The 21,837-nt window shown below is 33.9% G+C and overlaps 1 protein-coding gene across 6 annotated transcripts in view; it reads left to right on the forward strand.

Moving 5' to 3' along the window:
• The window catches only part of LOC105215879 (uncharacterized), a 76,992-nt gene that overhangs the window by 26,726 nt on the left and 28,429 nt on the right, over nt 1-21,837 (forward strand). The window contains exons 1-2 of one of the 6 annotated variants that reach the window (XM_011190059.3): nt 9,670-10,012; nt 17,934-18,597. The exons of 1 other annotated variant lie outside the window; for it this stretch is intronic. In XM_011190059.3, the coding sequence (XP_011188361.1) occupies nt 18,195-18,597 (403 nt within the window). In that variant the 5' untranslated portion in view covers nt 9,670-10,012; nt 17,934-18,194. 4 more of the 6 variants (XM_011190058.3, XM_054229134.1, XM_054229136.1 and 1 more) reach the window with 4 other exon arrangements.

The following is a 21,837-nucleotide window of genomic DNA, read 5'->3' on the forward strand; positions in this document are numbered from 1 at the left end:
CTCATTTATCTCATAAACGCGCATGACATATGTATTTAGAATATGTGTGTGTATGCATGTTTACAAAGTCCGTTTGGAATTTTTCTTACAATCACAGGAACGTGAAAGGTACTTAATTTGGGGCAACTCCGATTCAGGAAGAGGCAACATTTCATGGAGTAAAATTATAAAAAAAAACATATTTTTTTGTACATATTTTCAAAGTATAGTAGTTTTCCGAAATAACGAATATTCGTTTTAACGAAAACCGCTTATAACGAACAAGCGAATTTGTTACATTGAGTACCTTAAATAACGAACATCGAGATTTGTAAGTACTCGGTTTAACGAACAACATGAAGAAGACATATGAAGAAAGAGAAACAAAATCAAATAACATCGAACCAGAATTAAAAATAAAACTTAAAAAAATTAAAAGAAATGTGCAAATTGAAAAAATGTTGAATTTTATAAAAAAGCTTAAAATTATTGATCAGTACTAAATGGAAGTATAAGTGAAGAATTTATTGGATTTCAATAGTTTTGTTATGATTTTTCATTTTTTAACAAATAATTAATAAAACAATTTATTAAAATGCAATTTACGGATATTTAACTCATTTTTATTGAAAAACATACCTCTAAGTGAGTACACGAATTAACGAAAAATTTGATAATACAGGCCTGACAATTAATGTGTTCGTTATTTCGGAAAACTACTGTATGTATAAATATTAAAGAATATATCTAAGAAACGATATTTCAAAATCCAAATTATATTCGGAGATAGAGGTTTTCCTGGAGCGGTATCCATACTGGCTTTCGACACGAAGGGAAAACTCGTTTTTTCACGAAACTGTCTTTTAAAAAACGATACTTGCGATTTCTCATGTTGTACTGTATCGATTTACCTGAAGGTGGATATTGGAGATACTAGCCTCTACGATAAGCTGCTATCCAGCGTTTGGCGAATCGTGTTCGATTAACTTTATTTTCGATTATTTTTTCTTAACTCATCCTCAAGTATAAATTAGTTATTGTTAAGATCCCCACTCCTCCTCGATAACGATCCATCGATTCCATCACTTTGTTTGAAAAATGTTTTGGCACATATGGCTTGTTATAAACCTTGATCTATTCCTGAGTGAATGAAATCAAGAATAGCTAGAAATATGGCGGAGATATAAGCATACTCGCAGTAGCCAAAAGTATTTACACATTCGATTTAGGCTTTATCCTTGGATTTGGTTTGAGCAATAGTAGTAATTGGATTCTATTGCAATCATAACAAACTAACTCAGCCTTAAAATATAAAAAATGGTAAATTAAATGCATCGGAGACTGTTACTAAGTTTAAGACTGGGGTTTCGGCTTCGGAGTTAGTAAAAATTTATAGAATTTAAAGGAATACTGTTTATAATGTTATTAAAAATAAGGAGACGAACAATTGCAAGGATACTTTAAAGAGAACTGGACGGAAATCTGTGATAACTCAAAGATAATGTAGAAGATTAGTAGGAACTGTCATACAAAATCCCACAATTAGTCCTCTTAATATTGCAGCACCATCGAATCAGCATATTGCATGAACAGTTAATGATGCTCCACTGCTTAGGGCATTAAAAAAAGTTAACATAAATGACTACGTTGTGCATAAAGTGGTCAATATTTCCGAAACCGATCCGATTCCGAAAAATCGATATGCCTCTCCTAAAGCATCCTAAAGCCTGTCGTGGGCAGATAAAGCTAAATTTTAGTTCCAGGGCTTCTTTGGTAAACGCTTTATGCATTTACCACGTGCGAAGAAGAATAATGCAGTTTAGACGCTAAATAGAGTCGGAGGTGACATTATGACATTTGGTCTAAATTAACAGTTAACTTAGCGCGCAATTGTGTTGAATCAATTCGGACCATAAAGCAGGCTGTTAATGATGCCAAAGGCGGTGTAACCAATTATGAATTTATCGCCTTAGAAAAGTAACATAGACTAAACATTAATATTAAAAAAATATAATTAAATAAGAACAGCCATATTTCTAACATAACAACATGACATTTTGTTACCCTGCCATAACAACAAGCAAAAGCTTTTTCTGTGAAACTTGTAAAAAAACGTTCGATGTGTAAATAATTTTGACTACCTCTGTATATTTACTATTTACTTTATATGTATAATGTAATGCTATTCGCTTATATAAATTATTCTCACTTCAATCCTTAATTAACCACAATCTTCAATTAAACGCAAGTTCAAAAACAACAAACTTTAAATAACTATAATAAACATTACATCATCCCATGTACTAGGAATATGCCAATAATAAGAGTAAAATAAATTGCCTATGACATAAAAATCCACTTCGGACTATTATATCACATATTACAAATGATGGCTTGTGCCGCGAGTACATCAAGCGTTCGTGTTGATAACAGTAAAAGATTGCTTCACTTCGATACTACTCTTAAATTTCTTCAACTTCATTACCTATAGTAGGTTAGAGCGCTTATGATAAACGTGAGTTATTCGCACATCTCACGTTTTTTGTGTATTCTTAAAGTTACTTGTGAATTTTCACTAATTCATGACTAAATAGCGATACGAATTTAATGGTTCTCAATGAAATCATATGCATAGTTAGTTAAGTGCAAACGAAAATCGTTTAAAAATACCACGTGACAACGTGTCAGCTGTTTTTTCCATATGTATACATAAAGATATATTTTCATATACATATACATATACTTAAACGCTAATTAAAAACAAATTCGAGTTAACAAATTGCTGAAACGAATTCAGCCGAAACTTTAACTGATGCGTTTAATATTAGTGTTTCCAAATTCAATACAAGTTTCGTTAACTGTTTACATTAGTATTTCTTATATAGTAACAAGTTACTGATTTAAACGCGTTACTGTAAATTAACTACTTACATAATACAAGGAAATAACAGAACTTTCTTCGAACTAATTGCATTCTTTTATTTCCGAGGTCTACTTCAAGATTCACAATATAGATGTTTCCACATAGAAGTGTTTCCAAATAGAAGTGTTTCCACATAGAAGTTTTCATGTCGTACAACTTCCGTGTGCGAACTCTTTGTCCAGACTTATTTGTCGCCTATTACGGTATGTGCTCATTGCTTAAAGCAATGTAAAGCGTAAAGCAAAAAAATATCGGTGCGATAACTGCGCTAAAGATTGAGTCATCGTAGAAAATATCAGTGCTCCTAAGGTTTCGAAAAGTAAAAGCGGTTTCGCAAAGGTAAAAGGTAACGGACACACCCATAAAGCGGTGTCGTTTCAAAATACGATAAGCCAAACAATGAAAAAAAATATTAATTATCATATATCGCCACCATAATTGCTGTTCATAAAATGCATGAAATGATTTGGAATGATAACAATATCAAAGTATATTAAGTGGTGAGGGTCTATCACTAAATTTTTAAAGCGAAAAATCAATCACAATAAACTTTTGAATTACAAAGCGTAGTGGCAGTTCCATATATGAATCTAACTAAACATAAAGCTATAAAACATGCCTTTTTGCTCCACAGGTTTACTATATAACAATTACTTTTTAATACGTATTTATTCAAAAGCCTTAGATCACTATGTTCGCCTTCGAATGAAAGATTTTAAGCATGTTTTAAACTTGTTTATTAAACCACATGATTTTAATGAGATCACTACACAGCTTTATGGTTGTTTTTGAGGGATTAGGTGTTTTAGAGATTGAAAATAAGGCTACTTATAATTTTTTTTTTAATATTTACAATCATATAATTCATTTATATAACTCAGCATATCAAAGATACCTATTTAAACAGTATTTTGTGAAATTTGTATTTAAAAATTCCGAAAACTCAGCCGTTAGTACCTCAACTTACATACGTGTACAAAAAAAGTTATTGCCGTGGACAGCATAACTAATTATTGTACATTGATCATCCAAAATCAATAAACCAGAAATATTTCAATAGTTCTTGGATAAATCTTTTAAATGAACGAAGGAAAAGAGAAAATATTAAATTTGAATTTTTGTCAGAACATTAACAAAAAAGCGCCACGTTATTTAGAAAATTTTCCGCCTTATATTAGTCCATCCATTAACTTGAAAACATTGTTCCAAAGATGTGTGCAAAATTTGAATAAAACAGTTTATAACTTTTCGAGAAATCGTCTCCCCGACTTGATAAATTTAGTTTTGGGATAAACGCGTTTAAAGTTTTAAATTGAAACTGACGTGACCCGATGAGCGAAACTACCAAACAATTTCACTCGAATAAATTTTTAAAGAATCTTTTAAACATATTGTACTACTTAATAAAATAAACAATTTTTTTTTTTTTTAATTTTGTGAGAGAGAGAGAGAAAGCGACCAGTTCAAAATCAGCAATGTTCCGAAGCCTTACTTCCCAATAATTTAAATCAACCAAACATATTCATAATATAGAATATAGTCTCGAATATATTCAAGATTCTGAGTAAATTCGCATTCATATTCAAACTTATATATGTACATAAAAAAGTAAATGGCCGCAACTCAATTTATTTACCATAAACCAACTGGTTCTTCGAAAATCTCATTAAAAATGCGATAATTGGCATAAGAAACTATTTTTAGTGACTTACGTAAGATTAAGTAAACAGTAATTCATTACATTTAAATTACTCATTTCGTACAGCAAGTATGCTTGAATGACTAAAACTCAAAATACTGAAAAATTGTGCTTCATATATTTAAGGTTTTATTTGCGCTCATATATCTCATTAAATTCATAGGAAAATAATTATTTAATAATATTACAGGTGTATATACATATGTAAGTGTTAACATTCCAAAAGCGTTGATAATAAAAAGAAATATTTGTATACATTTTGCACGCATCTTATCTGCAATATATTCTTTCTTCCATGGACTTACATACATATCTGCGTAACCATTAATGTGGTTCCATATTTTTAAATACAAAGAGCTTTTTTAATCGCAAATCGCATTAAAATAATTTTAAGATGGTTCATGTTCTCTGTAGTAAGCTAAGTTGTAACCATATAGGGTGTGCCAATTTGAATTGATATAATTAAATATCATCATTACAAAATGGCTCATCATTATTGTCGGAGTAGTGGGTGACTAACTAAAGGTGCCATGCAATCATGTAGAACTCATAACTACTTTACTTTGTGTTTCCTTGGTGTGGAATTTTACGGTCATTTCATTGTTTAAATAAATAAAACGTCATAAATATTTTACAAACAAAAGGTTCGATAATATTAACATAACAAATTTACAATTTGAATAAATATGCAGACATAAATACATATGGTAGATATGTACATGTGTACGTGTTTGCGTCGTACGGAAGCTTATTGACAAGGTCCATACAATTTGTTGATGCATATGCTCTTACATAGATAAATATGTACAAATATGTATATATATGTATGTACACAGCGTCTGTCAAATATGGCAGACCTTACAAAAGCATACAAATAAATATAAATATTTAGATTATTATGACCTGTTGGGTGCAATAGCCTACGGTTTATCTAGTATATTATCTTTCCTTAAAACAAAGGCCGTACCAGTCACCACTCCAAGACTAGTCCACCTTACTTATGGCTACCTTATGTTATTTAACAACCTATATTTTCTCTTAAACTGGGTACCAAATGAGTTCTTGAACTTTTAGGTAAAAAGCAAAGGACCTTTTTATGAAGTGCTCAAATTATTTCTTATAGAGAACGGTACCCTCCTAAAATATAACTTATCCATATATTCAACATAAATATTCTCTTGAAATTCTGAATCTTTTTGGAGGGCGTTAACATCTCTGGTTTAAATTTCGTTGTATTTTTCCACGCTCGCAACATGTTGCACAGAGAGTATAATAATAGTTTTGTTCACATAGTGGTTGTTTGTATCTCATAAAACTCAATTAGATGTGGAGTTATATATAACAAAGTGCTATGACTTGAGTAAACTAAGAGAATCTCAATTAAACTTGATACACATATTTACTGGAACTATTTTAAAAACTAAATATAGAAAAGTCGGACTATAACTTCTCAAGGCCTCAGTACCTATACATAATTTTTATCCGAAAAATTCGGTAAATCTCTTAGATATATAATATAAAGACTGTGAAACTTCCTGTGGGCTTTATGACGTACATATATGTTTATCAGTAAATATGTCAGATATCTTGTAAAATTAAGTGAATATATTGCCTTGAATATAAAGTAACTTGATGCCGAAAGTGAAAGAAAAAGGACCAGGAATGGCCCCAGCTCTCATATACATTATGTCATGATTTTAATTCTGTGGATTTTATTCCGACTATATGGTTTAATTATATTGTAATAAAATTAAATTTTTTTCTTTTTTTTTTTCAAAACTCTATGGTTCAATTAAAGTCGTTTCTACTTGATATTTCCAATGTATGTATATACTAGGTAACAGAGGAACCACCCGCTAATATCGCATTGAATAATATCAGAACCAGCCACTGATTTTCGCTTTTGGTTTTTAATTCGCTGAGCTATGTAATAGCGTCATAATGCTTTTAAACCTTGCCATTCCCCTTTTGACTATATCACATTTATCAAGTTGTAAGAGTCTCTAAATATTTGTCAGAATTTTTCTGCCTAACACCCAAAGAACCGCCAAATCGAATCTTGTTATTGTACAAGTTTCTGTATAGTAGTTTTGTACTTCAGTATTTCTACTCAATTCGGAACTGTTTACAACTTCAAATTTATGACTCTCTCACCGTAGAGGGTTGGTTTTTTTTTAATATTTATCACTCCTTTCAGACTTAATCAGCTTCTTGTCATTTTTATTGCCAAGGAACATAAATGATACACCGATTATAGTGACGTTCCAACTTTTCGATACCATTCTTGTTCTTCTGCTACGAAATAGGCCAAAGCCTCTGCGGTTACCACTACATTATTACTAAATTACATTTCATTTTCTCAAATCTAAGGATAGGAAAATGTCACTGGAAGCCAAGCTAGGCTCAATTGGGTCGAATTTCAAACCGTTTTCATTGATTTGTGCCACAGTTAATCGGTCGAGATTGTGAGACATGCAGAATCCAATTTTCACAGTACTGGGTCTATTCTAATATATATTATAATATATTATAAAATATATATTTTCATTTCATAGGCCTAATTCATGTCAATTTTGACAAAGTTTTAAAATAAAACAATTTTTTAAACACTTTTACATAAAAATTATAGTAGCTAATAGTCAACTACATGTACCTACATAGTCTAGTTAGTCCTAATATTTTATGTACACTTTAAGGAGTATGATAACGAAAAAATGAACTGCGGATACGTGCGGATAAGGAGCAAAGATAGCTATGAACGGTTGTTGTGACAACGGGCGTAATTCATAAACTTCACATATTGATAATTTAAAGTATCGTTTGTGTAATTTCGAAATTCGTTGTGTAATAAAAACCTAACAATGTGATTTGCATAATCTACAATATACTAACGCCATTTTTTTTCTTCAATATCAAATTTGCCTTATAAAGTTCTATAAAGTTATGAAAACAAAATTTGATACAAAGGATCATATTAGGCAAATTAATATTTGTAAAAACTTTTTTTTGGGAAAGTGGGCGTAACCGCGCCCATTTATGTTTTTTGTGCATATCTCGTAAACTGCTAAAGCTAAAATAAATTCGCGAAATCGGTTTACAACATTTACATCATAGTTTTCAAGTTCATCTCATACAAATACTACATTTAGAGTGTGGCATCGCGCGCAGGTGTAGAAATCGCCGAAATCAGATTATAACTTTTCAAGGCCCCAGATATAGAACATGAAGGCCTCAGTGTTTTTGGCTAATTCGGTAAATCTCTCAGATACTATTATAGCAAACTTTTTTGTTAAATATCTGATTATAATGTCTTATTAACAATATGTATATACTATATTTATTTATATATTTAAATGTCTTATGAAGAATCTATATATGTATATATGTAAAGAAGAGGGCGGGCGGGAGTGAACCACGCCTTTTTTCTTTCCATATATTAAGATCTCTGTTATTACAATAAATTGACAAAGTTTAAAACCGAAAATAACAAAATTATTATAACTTGTCCCGATCGTTCCTATGGGAGCTATAGGATATAGTCGCTCGATGTGGCTAATTTTTTTATAATATATTTAGAATATTTTTTTAGATTTTTGGTGAAAATTTCATAGCGATATCTCAACGGGAACTATTTATAGCCGCGGCTTCATACAAGCGAACCCACTGTGCGACGGCCCAATTTTCATTAACACGTTTGCATGCTATTTTAGGGTATTTTGTGAAATATTTATAAAATATCTATCCGTTCTTATGGAAGTCGAACGTTTACGAATCGTTGAGACACCTGGCACAGAACACGGATAGTATTCATCCAAATTCTTTGTTATCAGCTTTTAGTTGAGCGAAGTGTGTTGTGACTCAATACGCGTCGGAAAGCTGTGAACGACTTATTGGATTGAACTTACGTTTCCTTCATTGCATTTGCGTTTTTAGCGATGTTGGCTGTGGTTGTTTGAATATATGTATGTAAAGACTTTGTAGTCATTCCTTTCTAGCCGTTATATTTATATTGAAGTCTATAAAATGACGAATTTGTTTTTTGTTATTGTAGATATTTTATAAATCGTTATTCTTACCCTCTTTAAACATTACTCACAACGCCTGTGCGTTTCAAGAATATGTTATTTAAAAATTATTTTTAGAACATTTTAAAAATATGAATGTGGAGAGAATTAAATTCACTCCAACGCACACACCTACAATCAAAAGACTGAATATGAAATTTGCGTATCAATATAAACTACATATACATTTACATATATAAATGACTAAATATACATGCATATATACAAATATGTATATATATACTGTCCAAAGAATATTTTAAAATATATGTGTGCTGATATGAAAAACAGTGTTACACATTAATATTCCGTTCAGTTTGAAGTTACATACATACAGTCTATGTAAATATTAATATATATGGATGTATGTTCATTGCCGGGGAATTGAACCTTCGAGCTATCTGACTTAATGGCCTGCAATCACTGCTCTTCAGTGTCTCATCAAAACAGTGACGCAAAATGGCAAATGCCACAGTGATAAAGCGCAAAACGAAAAAACTTAAATTTTCTAGGCAAAAGATTTCATAAAAAATCGCGTATAACGGTAAAACAAATAGCGCGTGCTCGCACTAACGCCCTCCAATGCGACATGCTTCCCCACCGATCGCCATTGAATGACACTCCATAGATTTGAACTGATTTCGTTTTATTTTCATTTTTTTGTTTTTATTTTATTTTATTTGTTTTTTCTTGCGCTTGGCAGTGTCACCAGCCAAGAGCCGCCGCCCCTGCCGCCGCGCCAGGGGACGCTTGTATATTTCCCTCCGCGCGCGCATGCATCGCGACAATCCGCGCGTCTTCGTCGTTTATCTCAGCACTTGAGTTCAGCACTTGAGCAATTCTCGTTCCAGTGCTACCCTGCCTCTGATTGCGGGTCGTTTCTTCGCCTTCGGCGCGTCTGTTGTTCGTCTTTGTTTGTTTTGATTGGAATGCTTTTTTGCTTTTGTTGTTCTCATTCATACGTAAGTATGTATATACACACACACACACCCCCTCGTGCCTACATATGCGCATACGTCGCGGCCCGCCGATCAGCTGTATAAAATAAAATTAATATGTACATAAGTCGGCTGGTTGAATTCGCCAAGCGACACAGTTAATTGTTGCAAACATTATAGGCAAACGAGCGAACGAGCGCGCTTCTCCGCCACGTTAGCCGCCCGATTTATTTTCCTTTCCATTAGTTCTTGCATTTGGAACGTGCTGGTCGCCGCAGTTTGATCGAGCATCCGCCCAATCGGTAGGTGAACGAGTACAGTGTTTCGTCCGCGGTGTCCACCGGGCCACACACGCCCCAAAATAAACCGTCTGCAGTCGTCGCCATCTCCGATCATACTAACAAAAATTGTAATTGTGATTGCCGCTGTTGGTGCGTTTCCTTGCCTTTGGCTGTCGGTGCTGCTGCTGACAGTTGTTTGTTGTGTTAAAGTTTCGCGCGCGCGCTAAACAAGTTTGGACGTTTTCGATTTGGCTTGACGTCGAGCGGCACACGTGACGTGGACCTTGACGCGGGCGGGGGCTCGAGCCCTGCATTGCGCGTTCTTTGTTTTGCTTTTTCTCCACATTTGTGTTTTGGTATTTGTGTTATGCTGTGCCGTTTCGCTTGTGCTGTGAATTAGTAAGACGCGCCGTGACGCTGGGTTGTTTACGAAAATCGAACAGAAAAATAAGCGCAAAACGCGTTGACAATTTTTTGATTTTCAAACAACAACAGCCAGCTAACCGTGCTGTAACCAGACAAAGTACTCCTTACCACTTGACAACTGGAAGTCCATAAAGTCTAAAAAGTGTTACGCGAAGGCACTCGTCTTAATAATCAGCCGCATTAAGTGTATTAAATAATTTTCATGCGAAACCCGCAAGAAATTTTATCGAAAACTCAGAAAACGCGTGTGAGTCACCGAGTTGCTTGGAAATCCCCAAAATTATAATATAGTACAAGTGTTATAATTTAATTTATCTAAATTCGTACATTATTATACAAATATATATGTATGTCTATATATACATACCCATCGCGCTCTACATATGTATTTCCATATGTTAGTTCATGTGTACCCAGTTGGACAAACGCGCCGTTCAAGAAAACGTCCAGTTGAGAAACAATTAATTATATTATGTGCAAATTTAACTCGCAATTCCTTCAATTCACATTAATTTATCATGACAGCTGTCCGGCAGCTTCGTTGATTTTTGTTTACAAACGATTGCATTGATTGAGAGTTTTGAGATTTTTAATTTTGTATAGCTTCTTCGACGAAAATTGTGAAATTTTGAATTTTGTTTAATAAAATAAAAAAAAAGTTTCGTGTTTCCTTAGAAAGTAGTGTTGAAGTACGATCACCACACTCCCATATTTATCATCTATACTAATTGATGAGCATTACCATTTATTACTTGTTATGAATAGTTAAAAAATATACAGTGGCAGACAAATGTCTACATACAGACCCTATTTTCGTTGGTGTGAAAATACAAAAGTTTTTTAGTAAAATGCGTTGATACAATTATATTCTAATCTCCTTCCCAATCACAATAACTAAAAAATATCCATTTGTTTAAAACTATTAAAGAAGTAAAAAAAGAAAAACTCAAATAATCTGTGGAAACTCAAAAAATCGAATGCACAAATTTTACTTAATTATAGATATTATTTGGATTTAGTATTATATTTAGTTGGGACACCGTTGACACCTATTACCATTTAAAGCAGCCATTATTACTAAATTTACCAACTCTACAGATGTAATGCTGTTCCAAGTGTATATTCTCCGGTTTTTGAGTATAAAAGCGATAACAATCTGTTTATTGCAAAGTTCAGCTGGGCTGCTTCCCAATTAAGGGACCGGACATTGCAGGTGCATGCCATTAAATCATCGTTTGTAGTGGCCGTCATCAAAATTAGAGTCTCTCATTTTTTCTTTTTCATTGGGGAGGTTTATTTATGCAATGGGTTCGAAATCCTGCGCACAACCTCAGGAGCGGACTTCAATTTCTCACTTTTGCTCGCCTCCAAACGGATGTCTGTTGGCTACCCGGAGTATACTTGATCTAAGACAGGAAGTCGTGAGCTGCTTAAGCTATATGAAAAATAATCGTTTCTGGTCACTCCCAAGTGAATGGCAGTCAGAAACTTTCCTCATTTACGTGAATTTCTATACACGACTAGGAGAATGTGGAAATGAATTTAAAGCTCCAAAATGTGAAAAATATATTTACATAATTTTATGTATACCTTGGTTCGTACTTAACTGGTACCTCTCCAGTCTCCTGTGAGTTCTGCTCTTCTGCAACAGAATTTATGTCGGTTTTCGAATCGCCACATCCTGTTCGATATAACGAATCGAAGACAGTATAAATAAATTTTTATTCATGAATGTATATAAGTATATTTTCTGTCAATAAATTCGTATTTTCTTTAATTAATTAACCTTGTCGCATAATGTTTGTGCGCCTTCCTAACTGTTTTTTCACAGCCGTAGCCAAATTTTAGGGATAATTTAACCCTTTGCATACAGATCCTGCGAATTGATAGTGCTTGAATTTTAAGCTGCTTTTATTTCTTTATCCATAGATGGTCCTTCGATTTCAAATGTCTTAGCATCATTTTACGTTTCAACAAATTAGTTACTTAAAATCTACTCTCGAATGCAAATACTATATGTATAGGAAATATTCAGTTCTTCTCACTCTTAAATCATCCGACAATAACAACTTGACACCTTGAATCAATAAGCAAAACTTCGTCTCAATTCTTTTGGAACTAAGAGATCCAATAAAACAAGTAAGGAAGGGCTAAGTTCGGGTGTAACCGAACATTTTATACTCTCGCAATTTATTTATTTAATATTATATAATACACAATTTGACCTACATATTCGTCATGTATATTGTATAAAATCCATTGATAGTTGGAAACCCTAATATTTGGTTAGAAGCACCGAGGTCCTCATGTTCGATATATGGGGCCTTGAAAACCTATGGTCCGACTTCGGCGATTTTTAGAAATGGGCTGCCACACTATAAATACAGTATTTTTGCAAAGTTTTGCACCGATATCTTCACTAGTGCTTACTTTAAATATTGTAAAATAAACGATTCAGATCATCTTTTAAGTTCTGGTATATAGGAAGTAGGCGTGGTTGTGAAGCGATTTGGCCAATTTTCACAACATATTATTGGGAGGTAAGGAAACTATTACAAACCAATTTTCATTGAAATCGGTCGCCCATTTTCCGTTTTGTAAAAAAATCTGAGTGCAGCTTCCATCTGCCATTTCTTATGTGAAATTTAGTGTTTCTGACGTTTTTCGTTAGTGAGTTAACCCACTTTTAGTAATTTTTAACCTAACCTTTGTATGGGAGGTGGGCGTGGTTATTATCCGATTTCTTTCATTTTTGGACTGTATTAAGAAGTGGCTAAAAAAAAAGACTGCAGAAAGTTTGGTTTATATAGCTTCATTGGTTTGCGAGATATATATAAATAACCGATTTGGGGGCGGGACCACGCCCACTTCCCAAAAAAAATTACATCCAAATATGCCTCTTCCTGGTGCGATCCTTTATTCGAAATTTTATTTCCATAACTTTATTTATGGCTTAGTTATGACACTTTATGTGTTTTTGGTTTTCGCCATTTTGTGGGCGTGGCACACAAAGTGTGAAGATGAAAACAATACAAAATGTATAACAATCACGAGTTTGAGACCATTCTATATTGAAATAAGATAGGCAATTTCTACCAATAATGCTTATATTTATAAGAGGAGGTCGGCCTTTTAAAACTTTGACATTTAATGCAAATCCAACATCTATATGGAAACATTTTAAAATATTTTTTTCTCATATGATCTCAAACCGTTGTGCAAGATCAAGCGGCCCAATTTAAATAGTGCATTTAATTAATTTTAAAGTTTATAAATTTTTTTGATGTTTGCCGATTTTACTCATTTTCGAAAGCAACCCTCTCACGGTCCCAAGGAACATGTGTTTCAAGTTTCATTAAGATATCTCAATTTTTACTCAAGTTACAGCTTGCACGGACGGACGGACGGACAGACGGACAGACATCCGGATTTCAACTCGACTCGTCATCCTGATCATTTATATATATATAACCCCATATCTAACTCTTTTATTTCTTGGTGACACAAACAACCGTTATGTGAACAAAACTATTATACTCTGTGCAACAGGTTGCGAGAGTATAAAAATGCAAAGCCGTATGCGAAATCAACTCTCAAACCTTGAAAGTAATTGTAAGCTTTGCCCTATTTCGTTAATGATGTCTCAAAACCAATGTATTGTTTTTTCAAAAGAACTTGGAATTGTTCTAACCCCTATTCTATTATTCTGAAAATTCTAATTTGATTGAGCACAGAATATTAATGCTGATATACTTGAGAGAAATATCTATATATATAGAATAGTGGTAGGTGTGAATCATATGAATCAAACAAACCGATCTAAATGAATATAAGTACTTCCAGTCAGAGGTAAATATCATATTTGTAATTCTGTCTCTTTTGCATATCACCCGGATATTGTTGTTCTGATACTTATTTATTAATTTCTTTATTTCTTAAATAAACTTTGAGATTATTGCTGAGATGATAATCTTAGACAGGTAATTGTAAGCTGCTACAAAGATATCATAAATGCCCTAATAAAGAGATTCCCACTTCTGTGAAATACAGCCGCCCATCATATTCAGACACCCTTTAATCCAGCATCATTTATTTCTAGTTGCAATTAGCGCGGTAAACCAAAATATTCTGGTTAAAGAATGCACAATAAGTAATATGCAACAGCAGTTCATGCAAAAACAACAAAAAAAAAATTTCGAAATAATCAAAACATGGATTAATGGTAAACACATTAAGGCATGAGAAATGTAAACAAATAGCTAACTTATTAGATAAGCCACATAGACACACATACATGTACACATATTTACGTACAGGTGTGTGTGTGTGTTTGTAAACAACTACTGCAAATATTTTCTTTGGATTTCGACTCGGTGCATACGAGCTGTGTTGCATACAAACATATATAAGTATATACATATGCTTTCACAAATTTATTTGCATATTTTAGCACTTTTCTTAACCAAAATCTGGTTTAATATCAACACGAAAATTTGGCATACGACCTTGAAAATTTAGTCAGCACCCTACATTCGTGTTTTTGAATGAATGTAGCAGAAAGGCGATGGCCTCTCTGATTTAAGTCAGTTATTAATTTGGACCCGAAAGGAAGCATGTGGCAAAAAATGTCTGTGTGGGACACAATCCCGCTATCTACCATGTGCTGAGTATTATCCTAACTTTGCTTCAGGTAAAACAATCATTCTTAACTTTTGAGTCATCGCCGATGATCCGTACACCAAAATTTAACAAAGTTATGTATAAGTATTATTTAATTAATCAGTAGTGATTGTATTTATAATAAGGAAATCAAGGTTTTGATACCTTCGAAGAACCTTGACCGTTTAAACAAAATCCAACAGCCTTTTTTAAAATAAGTAGTTAGATTAGGTTAGGCTAGTTCGAAAAGTCTGCAGAGAATCTCATTTAGACAGCTTCGACTGCCCTTGGTGGCACCCAAATAATCCTAACGGATCGCTAAGATCCTCATTACTTGCACTTAGGCTCTATCGATTTCGGCTAATGTCGATTTCAGTCACTTCGCTGGGTTTGGTGTACCGAGCCGAAGTTGTACCGAGGTGTTTTAACTTTAGTCTGACGTAAGCTGGGCATTGAAGTAAGAAGTGAAGTGATTAGATAATTCCAACTTGCGTGTGGCTTCATTCCCAATCTCACCACATGTGTATCTATTGGCCAGTTTTTGATCTTTGTTCTGAATTTTCGCTCCATTTTCATTGTATCTTAACACTTCTGCTGATGTGTATATCGCAATAAACATCGAAAGTAAACAAAATGAGTTAGTGATGTTGATTGTTATTAATACTCAGTGTGAAGATGAAAACAATACAAAATGTATAACAATCACGAGTTTGAGACCATTCTATATTGAAATAAGATAGGCAATTTCTACCAATAATGCTTATATTTATAAGAGGAGGTCGGCCTTTTAAAACTTTGACATTTAATGCAAATCCAACATCTATATGGAAACATTTTAAAATATTTTTTTCTCATATGATCTCAAACCGTTGTGCAAGATCAAGCGGCCCAATTTAAATAGTGCATTTAATTAATTTTAAAGATTATAAATTTTTTTGATGTTTGCCAAAAATAGATGGGGCCATTGTTACTGTATAGAAACCGCCTAACGGTACATAATATTGGTTTTGATTGGGAAATCTTTTATAACTGGATGTCACTATTGCCGGTGCACCAAATCTTCAATCGAATTATGTATTAATTCCATTTATTTTATTATGTGTTTTTTATTTCATACTTTGTTTAATATCCTAATATAAATTTCTATTGGCGCTCGATAGAAGCAAATGTAGGAATATGATCGGCATACTCACTGGTCACTGTCTTGTGGCGGCGCACGCCTACAAGATGGGGCTGATAGATCGTGAAGGCTGCAGGAAATGTCAAGAGCAAGGCACCAGAGAAACAATGGAACACCTTCTCTGTGAATGTCCTGCATTATCAAGACAACGGCTTCAACATTTGGGGGCTGCACAGTACGATAATCTGGAGGAGATTTCGTTGGTAAAGCCACAAAGCCTTTTGAAATTCACAACAAGCGCTGGCATCCTAAAGGATGACTACTCCTCATTAACCAAGTGACGACACTCCATCTGGTTTCACAAAGGACCAAAACTGGTCTATGTGTGGCGTTGTAGCCTGCCAGAGTAACCTAACCTAACCTAATATCCTAATAGCTTGAAATATCATGCGGGACAATGTGTGTCGAGTTCGTTAGATTTTGATAAAATTATTTGTTAACATCTCGCACAATTTCGTCCAATTACTTCTTTTCTGATTATGCATGACAAAAAAATACATTGTTGGTGGAGTTCATCAACGAAAGAAGGTTAAAAATTTGTTAAAAATTTCCATGAAAGTTTCTCATTTCGTTTAATTTACTGATACAATATTCTCTTGACATTATTGTAAATCGATGTATGTAGCACATTCTTCCAATTATCCCAATTTTCGATTCCATATACATGCATAATCTTATAGCTATTCTTAGATATTGTTTTTGTGGCAAATTAAAAATTATTCTGCTTTAAACAAAAACAAAAAACAGATCTCCCTCGAAGTGTTGTCAGCTTCTCCTATTATAAAACATGGGTAACCAGTATATTCGCGTGGCTTTTATAATACATTTTAATGACTCTTGATAAGTAGAGGAATTTATAAGACTCTTCATTAACCCCCAGTGTATTTATAGCGTATTAATAAAATATCTAAGTAATGCAAATATGTACATAAAATATGTGGTATTTTGAAGAAGCTTTCAAAGATAAATCTGTCTAAATTTAGGCATTTAATGCAAACTACTTAACGAGTTGCCAAAAGTGGTATAAAACACATAGCGCGCCCCCAACACGCCCGCAAAGGAGAGTGTATCGACTGAGAAATGCTCAAGAAAGGGTGTGTGTGCTGCTGATCGCGTAGGCGTCATGCTAACCATTGGCCACATTTCTAACGCAAAGTAATAGCAAATATTTGGAAATTATTATTTTTTATGCTCGTAACGACCTCTTAGTAACACCCTTTTATCGGTTAAGCGAGTACCTACAACAAAAGCATACTTTGTTGGAATTTTGCTGGACTCGTAGTATTTGAGTATAGACAAAATTGCGAACAAATATTTGTAAGGCAAATTAACTTGAACATATTCACACCGATTTACAAACAGTAATATACACAAATCAACGATTTAGGAATCGCATGCTAAATTTAAGAGACTTCGCCAGGCAGATGGAACATATGTAACATATATACATATGTATATGTAAATATATTGTATATTTTTGTATCTATATATATGTATGCACATGCGTGTAACCGCTGGGGAAGCTCTTAGAATTGTTTTGATTTAAAATTATTAACCCAAATTATTAACATAAAAGTGTTAATCAAAATTTGAATGGAACACTTGCAAATGCGCAATTGCGCACGCGTTCCCGCGCTTTCGCAGCGAACCGCCGAACGCGTCGATCGGCAACGATTGTATATGTGACGACAACAGCGGCAATCACAAGGTGGCCCAATGGCGGCGGCTAAAACTTTCAAAACTCTGCTAAAATCTTGCCATTTTACACCTTCGCATATTTTCAGTTGCGACATGAAGCTGCGCGAATAAAGTCGATACAATCGATAAAAGCACTCTGCCAGAAAATCCAATCAAAAAACAATTAATGGAACTCAGTGATAATATTTACAATACAAAAACATAAGAAAAAAACAAAAACACGTTAAAAAATCAACAACTTCACTAAGCTAACTGTGAACTTAATAACAACTACATAAATATACACAAACATACGCGCCATACATATATAAATCAGTACAAACAAAAGCAAAACAGTAGACAACAGCATGTCCGAGCTACAAGTGATCACCACAAATTACACAACCACTTCCAAAGACACACTGGAGCTGTTCGAGCTGCCACAGAATTATTCCGTACTCATTAATAAGTTGGAGCGTCTGGCGCTGGGCCTGGACTCTGCCTTGGGTAATCTCTCGTTGGATCGCAAAGAAATCGAAGTGGCTGTGAGTGGCTCAAATGAGTTTCTGGACCCGTACAGTGGTCCAACGGCGACAGCTGGACATCCACAGCCGCCACACCGCAACAGTTTCAACCATCATGAGAGCGAAATACCGTTTGTGGTCAGTGACATCTGGATCGGTGTCATACTTACGCTGCTCATAGTATCGGTGATATTCTTCATTTGTTCCTGCTTTTTATACCACAAATTCCAACAGTGGAAGAATTCATGTAAGTAACTCGTTTTTGACTATTCTCTTAAAAGTCTCTCTGGATATTCGAGATCTAAGTGGTCAGTTTCCATAGATTTCGTTAATATAAATATTTTTTGTAAATTTTAAAAGTTTATTTTTTCAAACGATCACTTAAAACTTCACAGCCGCTCAGCCATCCAGTTCCAGTTCTCGATTCGTGATTTGATATTTCATCGATTCTCCAATAGTAATTCATAATATGATAAAATATAAGAGAGCGTTTATAGAACTTTAGTGAGTTATCCACATAACTTTCTTGTATCGAATTCAACTCCGTACATGTGTATTATTTTAAAAGAGAGCCACGCTCAAAATTAACAATCAGAGAAATTGCGAATCGAATATGGCTACTACAAAGTAATCCCACAGATTTTAACTGTATACTTGATATGTTCCAAATTTAGTTCGAAAACATAAAATAAGTTCTTACAATTATCATTATCTCCAAATACTATTTTTAAAGTGCTATGTGACTCTAAAGGACTCTAAAGGTGTTTGATCGTTGGTCCAACGAATAGCTCTAAAGACCAAGTAGTTGAAGAAGAATTTTTTCTGTTGAAAAAACTTAAAAAATAAATATATTATTCCAAGGTCCAATTTCTCGTGGGGATACTCATAATGTTTTTATTTTTATAAAAATAATCTAAGCAGCGTAAAATGAAGAGTTATACTCTATCGACGGAGTTCAGAGTCATAACTCAAACGGATTCTAAATTTCTAAAATTCTTTGAGGACAACTTGGCCATCGTCTAAGTTCTAAGTTCTTATTCAACGAACCGTGCTCAAGATTTGTCATACCTCTTACAAAATAAAAATAAATAAAAACAAAATATAATATAAAATATAAATTCATATAACCAAACCATAACCATAAACCATAAAACTAAATATTTCTACTCAAATTCAAATTGCATTCACATAAGAGGCAATACGAGCTACTTTTTATAGAGCACAGAGTTGACAGTTTCAAATTCCATAACAACTTTTTATATACATATTTATGCCCTAAACTTAATGTTTATTATTTTATATAATGGGAACTTACTCTAATTAAATAATGCAATAATACCTACGATCTTGAAATATAATAACAATGTTTAAATATTCATATTCTATTCTATTTGCTTTAGAAATGCAAATAAATCTCGATATTGTCATATCATTACCTTTATTACCGTCACGTTCACTCCTAATTTGACACACCCACAGCGCTGCTTTTGTGTGATTTAGTAGTGCAAATAGACGAATTATACTTACTTACGCCGTCGCACACATAAAATGTCTAAGGGGGTTATGCCCACTGATATTTGAATAGAACTGAACTACATTCTGCAAAAATTTTCAAAGCACTCAACAATTTTTTCCCAAACTGAATGCTTTATGTTCAATATAGAAATATTTAGAGCATTGAGATATTAACCCTTATGTTTACCAATATATCATGATAGTAAATTGTCAAACAAAAATAACAGTTTTCGTATAGCTTCGTACACTGTTTCCAAATTCAAGGTAATATTGTAGAGATTTTAGAAGTAAAGATTGGGCACGAAAAAATATTTCAAAAAATATAAATTTGCACTGGGAATCTGTAAAATAACATAGCTATATATTTAATAACTATATATTTAATCGACAAATACATCATAGACAAAGTCGAGTCTCGGTGGAAACAATCCCTGACTTGCTCAACAAGCAGTCAAACGCGTGGCAAGAATGGAATAAGAGCAACATGCTGTTTGTTCAAACGAAAAAAAACCACTTAAGAACTAGAGTTCTTGTGAGTTAACAGGTCAGTAGAACATCTTCTACATGGATGCAAGGCTTTGCACAGGAAAAGGAAGACAACGATCAGTCCCGATTTTCTTGAAGATGTCTCCGAAGTTGCACTAATAAAACTTGATGAATTGAACAGCTATATCAAGACCACAGTATGGTTAAGAGATGGCATGGTAGTGTGAGAGGATTGTAGACCCGATAGAGTCACAATGGCCTAGGAGCGATGTACGACATCCACTTTACCCACCCTATAACTAATATATGCAGTTAAAAAGGGAAACAGTAACAGTTGGATACTAAATATATGTAATATAGCAGTTTTCAAACATATTCGATCAAAATTCATATGTATGGATAGAAACTAAACCTTCTAACCAAGAAAAGAGTTTGTTTTCAAGAATTTGTTGTTGTTGTTTTGCAAAGAATTTTGCTGGGACACACCTTGTCTCTGGTATTTTGTTTGACTATATCGATTATTTGGCTATGTCGATATCTCCTGTTATCAAACAAACAGTTAACGCATTCGCGTCTTGGCTCACACGTCACTGTTGACAGTCATAACATTGGAGTTGTTCATCTATCTTTGAACCAGCGTTAACACCAATAACAATGTTAGCCAGGAAATCAAACGCAGATTCACTCTTGCCAACTGGTGTTACTTTGGACTGAGTAGGCAATTGAAAAGTTAAGTCCACTTTCGACGAATAAAAACCAAAGTCACCTATCTTTCCCGGCCTGCTTTATAGTGCGGAAGCGTGAACGATGTCAACAACCGATGAGAAGAAACTAGGAGTTTTTGAGAGAAAGGTTTGGAGGAAAATTTACGGTCCATTAAACATTGGCAATGGCGAATACTGCAGACGATGAAACGATGAGCTATATGAGGTATTCGACGACATAGACATAGTTCAGCGAATAAAAAGACAGCGGCTGCGCTGGCTAGGTCATGTTGTTCGAATGGACGAAAGCGCTCCAGCTTTGAAAGTGTTCGATGCAGTACCCGCTGGTGGAAGCCTAAGAAGAGGAAGGCCTCCACTCCGTTGGAAGGACCAGATGGTAAGGATCTGGCTTAACTTGGAATCACCAATTGGCGCCAAAAAAGATAAGGAAAAACGAATGGCGCGTTGTTGTAATCTCGGCTATAACCGCGTAATGGTTGTTTACGCCAGTAAAGAATAACATATGGTCTCGAAGAATGATAGTGATAAGTTTGGAACATGCTACGTCAGAAACGACGCCACGAACATTCCAAAAAATAAAATAATGGAACAAAACTGTCATAAAATTTATTTCTATAATACTTAACAGACGTAGAGACTATTATTTTAATATATACATATGTACATACACATATCTATAACTAAATGAAGTCTATATTCCGGTGGAAGAACAACATAACTCCGTTGTCAATAGACGTCGGAAACGTTCTTGAGATTTTGCA

The sequence above is a fragment of the Zeugodacus cucurbitae genome, chromosome 4, assembly GCF_028554725.1.
Source record: "Zeugodacus cucurbitae isolate PBARC_wt_2022May chromosome 4, idZeuCucr1.2, whole genome shotgun sequence".
Lineage (NCBI taxonomy): Eukaryota > Metazoa > Arthropoda > Insecta > Diptera > Tephritidae > Zeugodacus > Zeugodacus cucurbitae.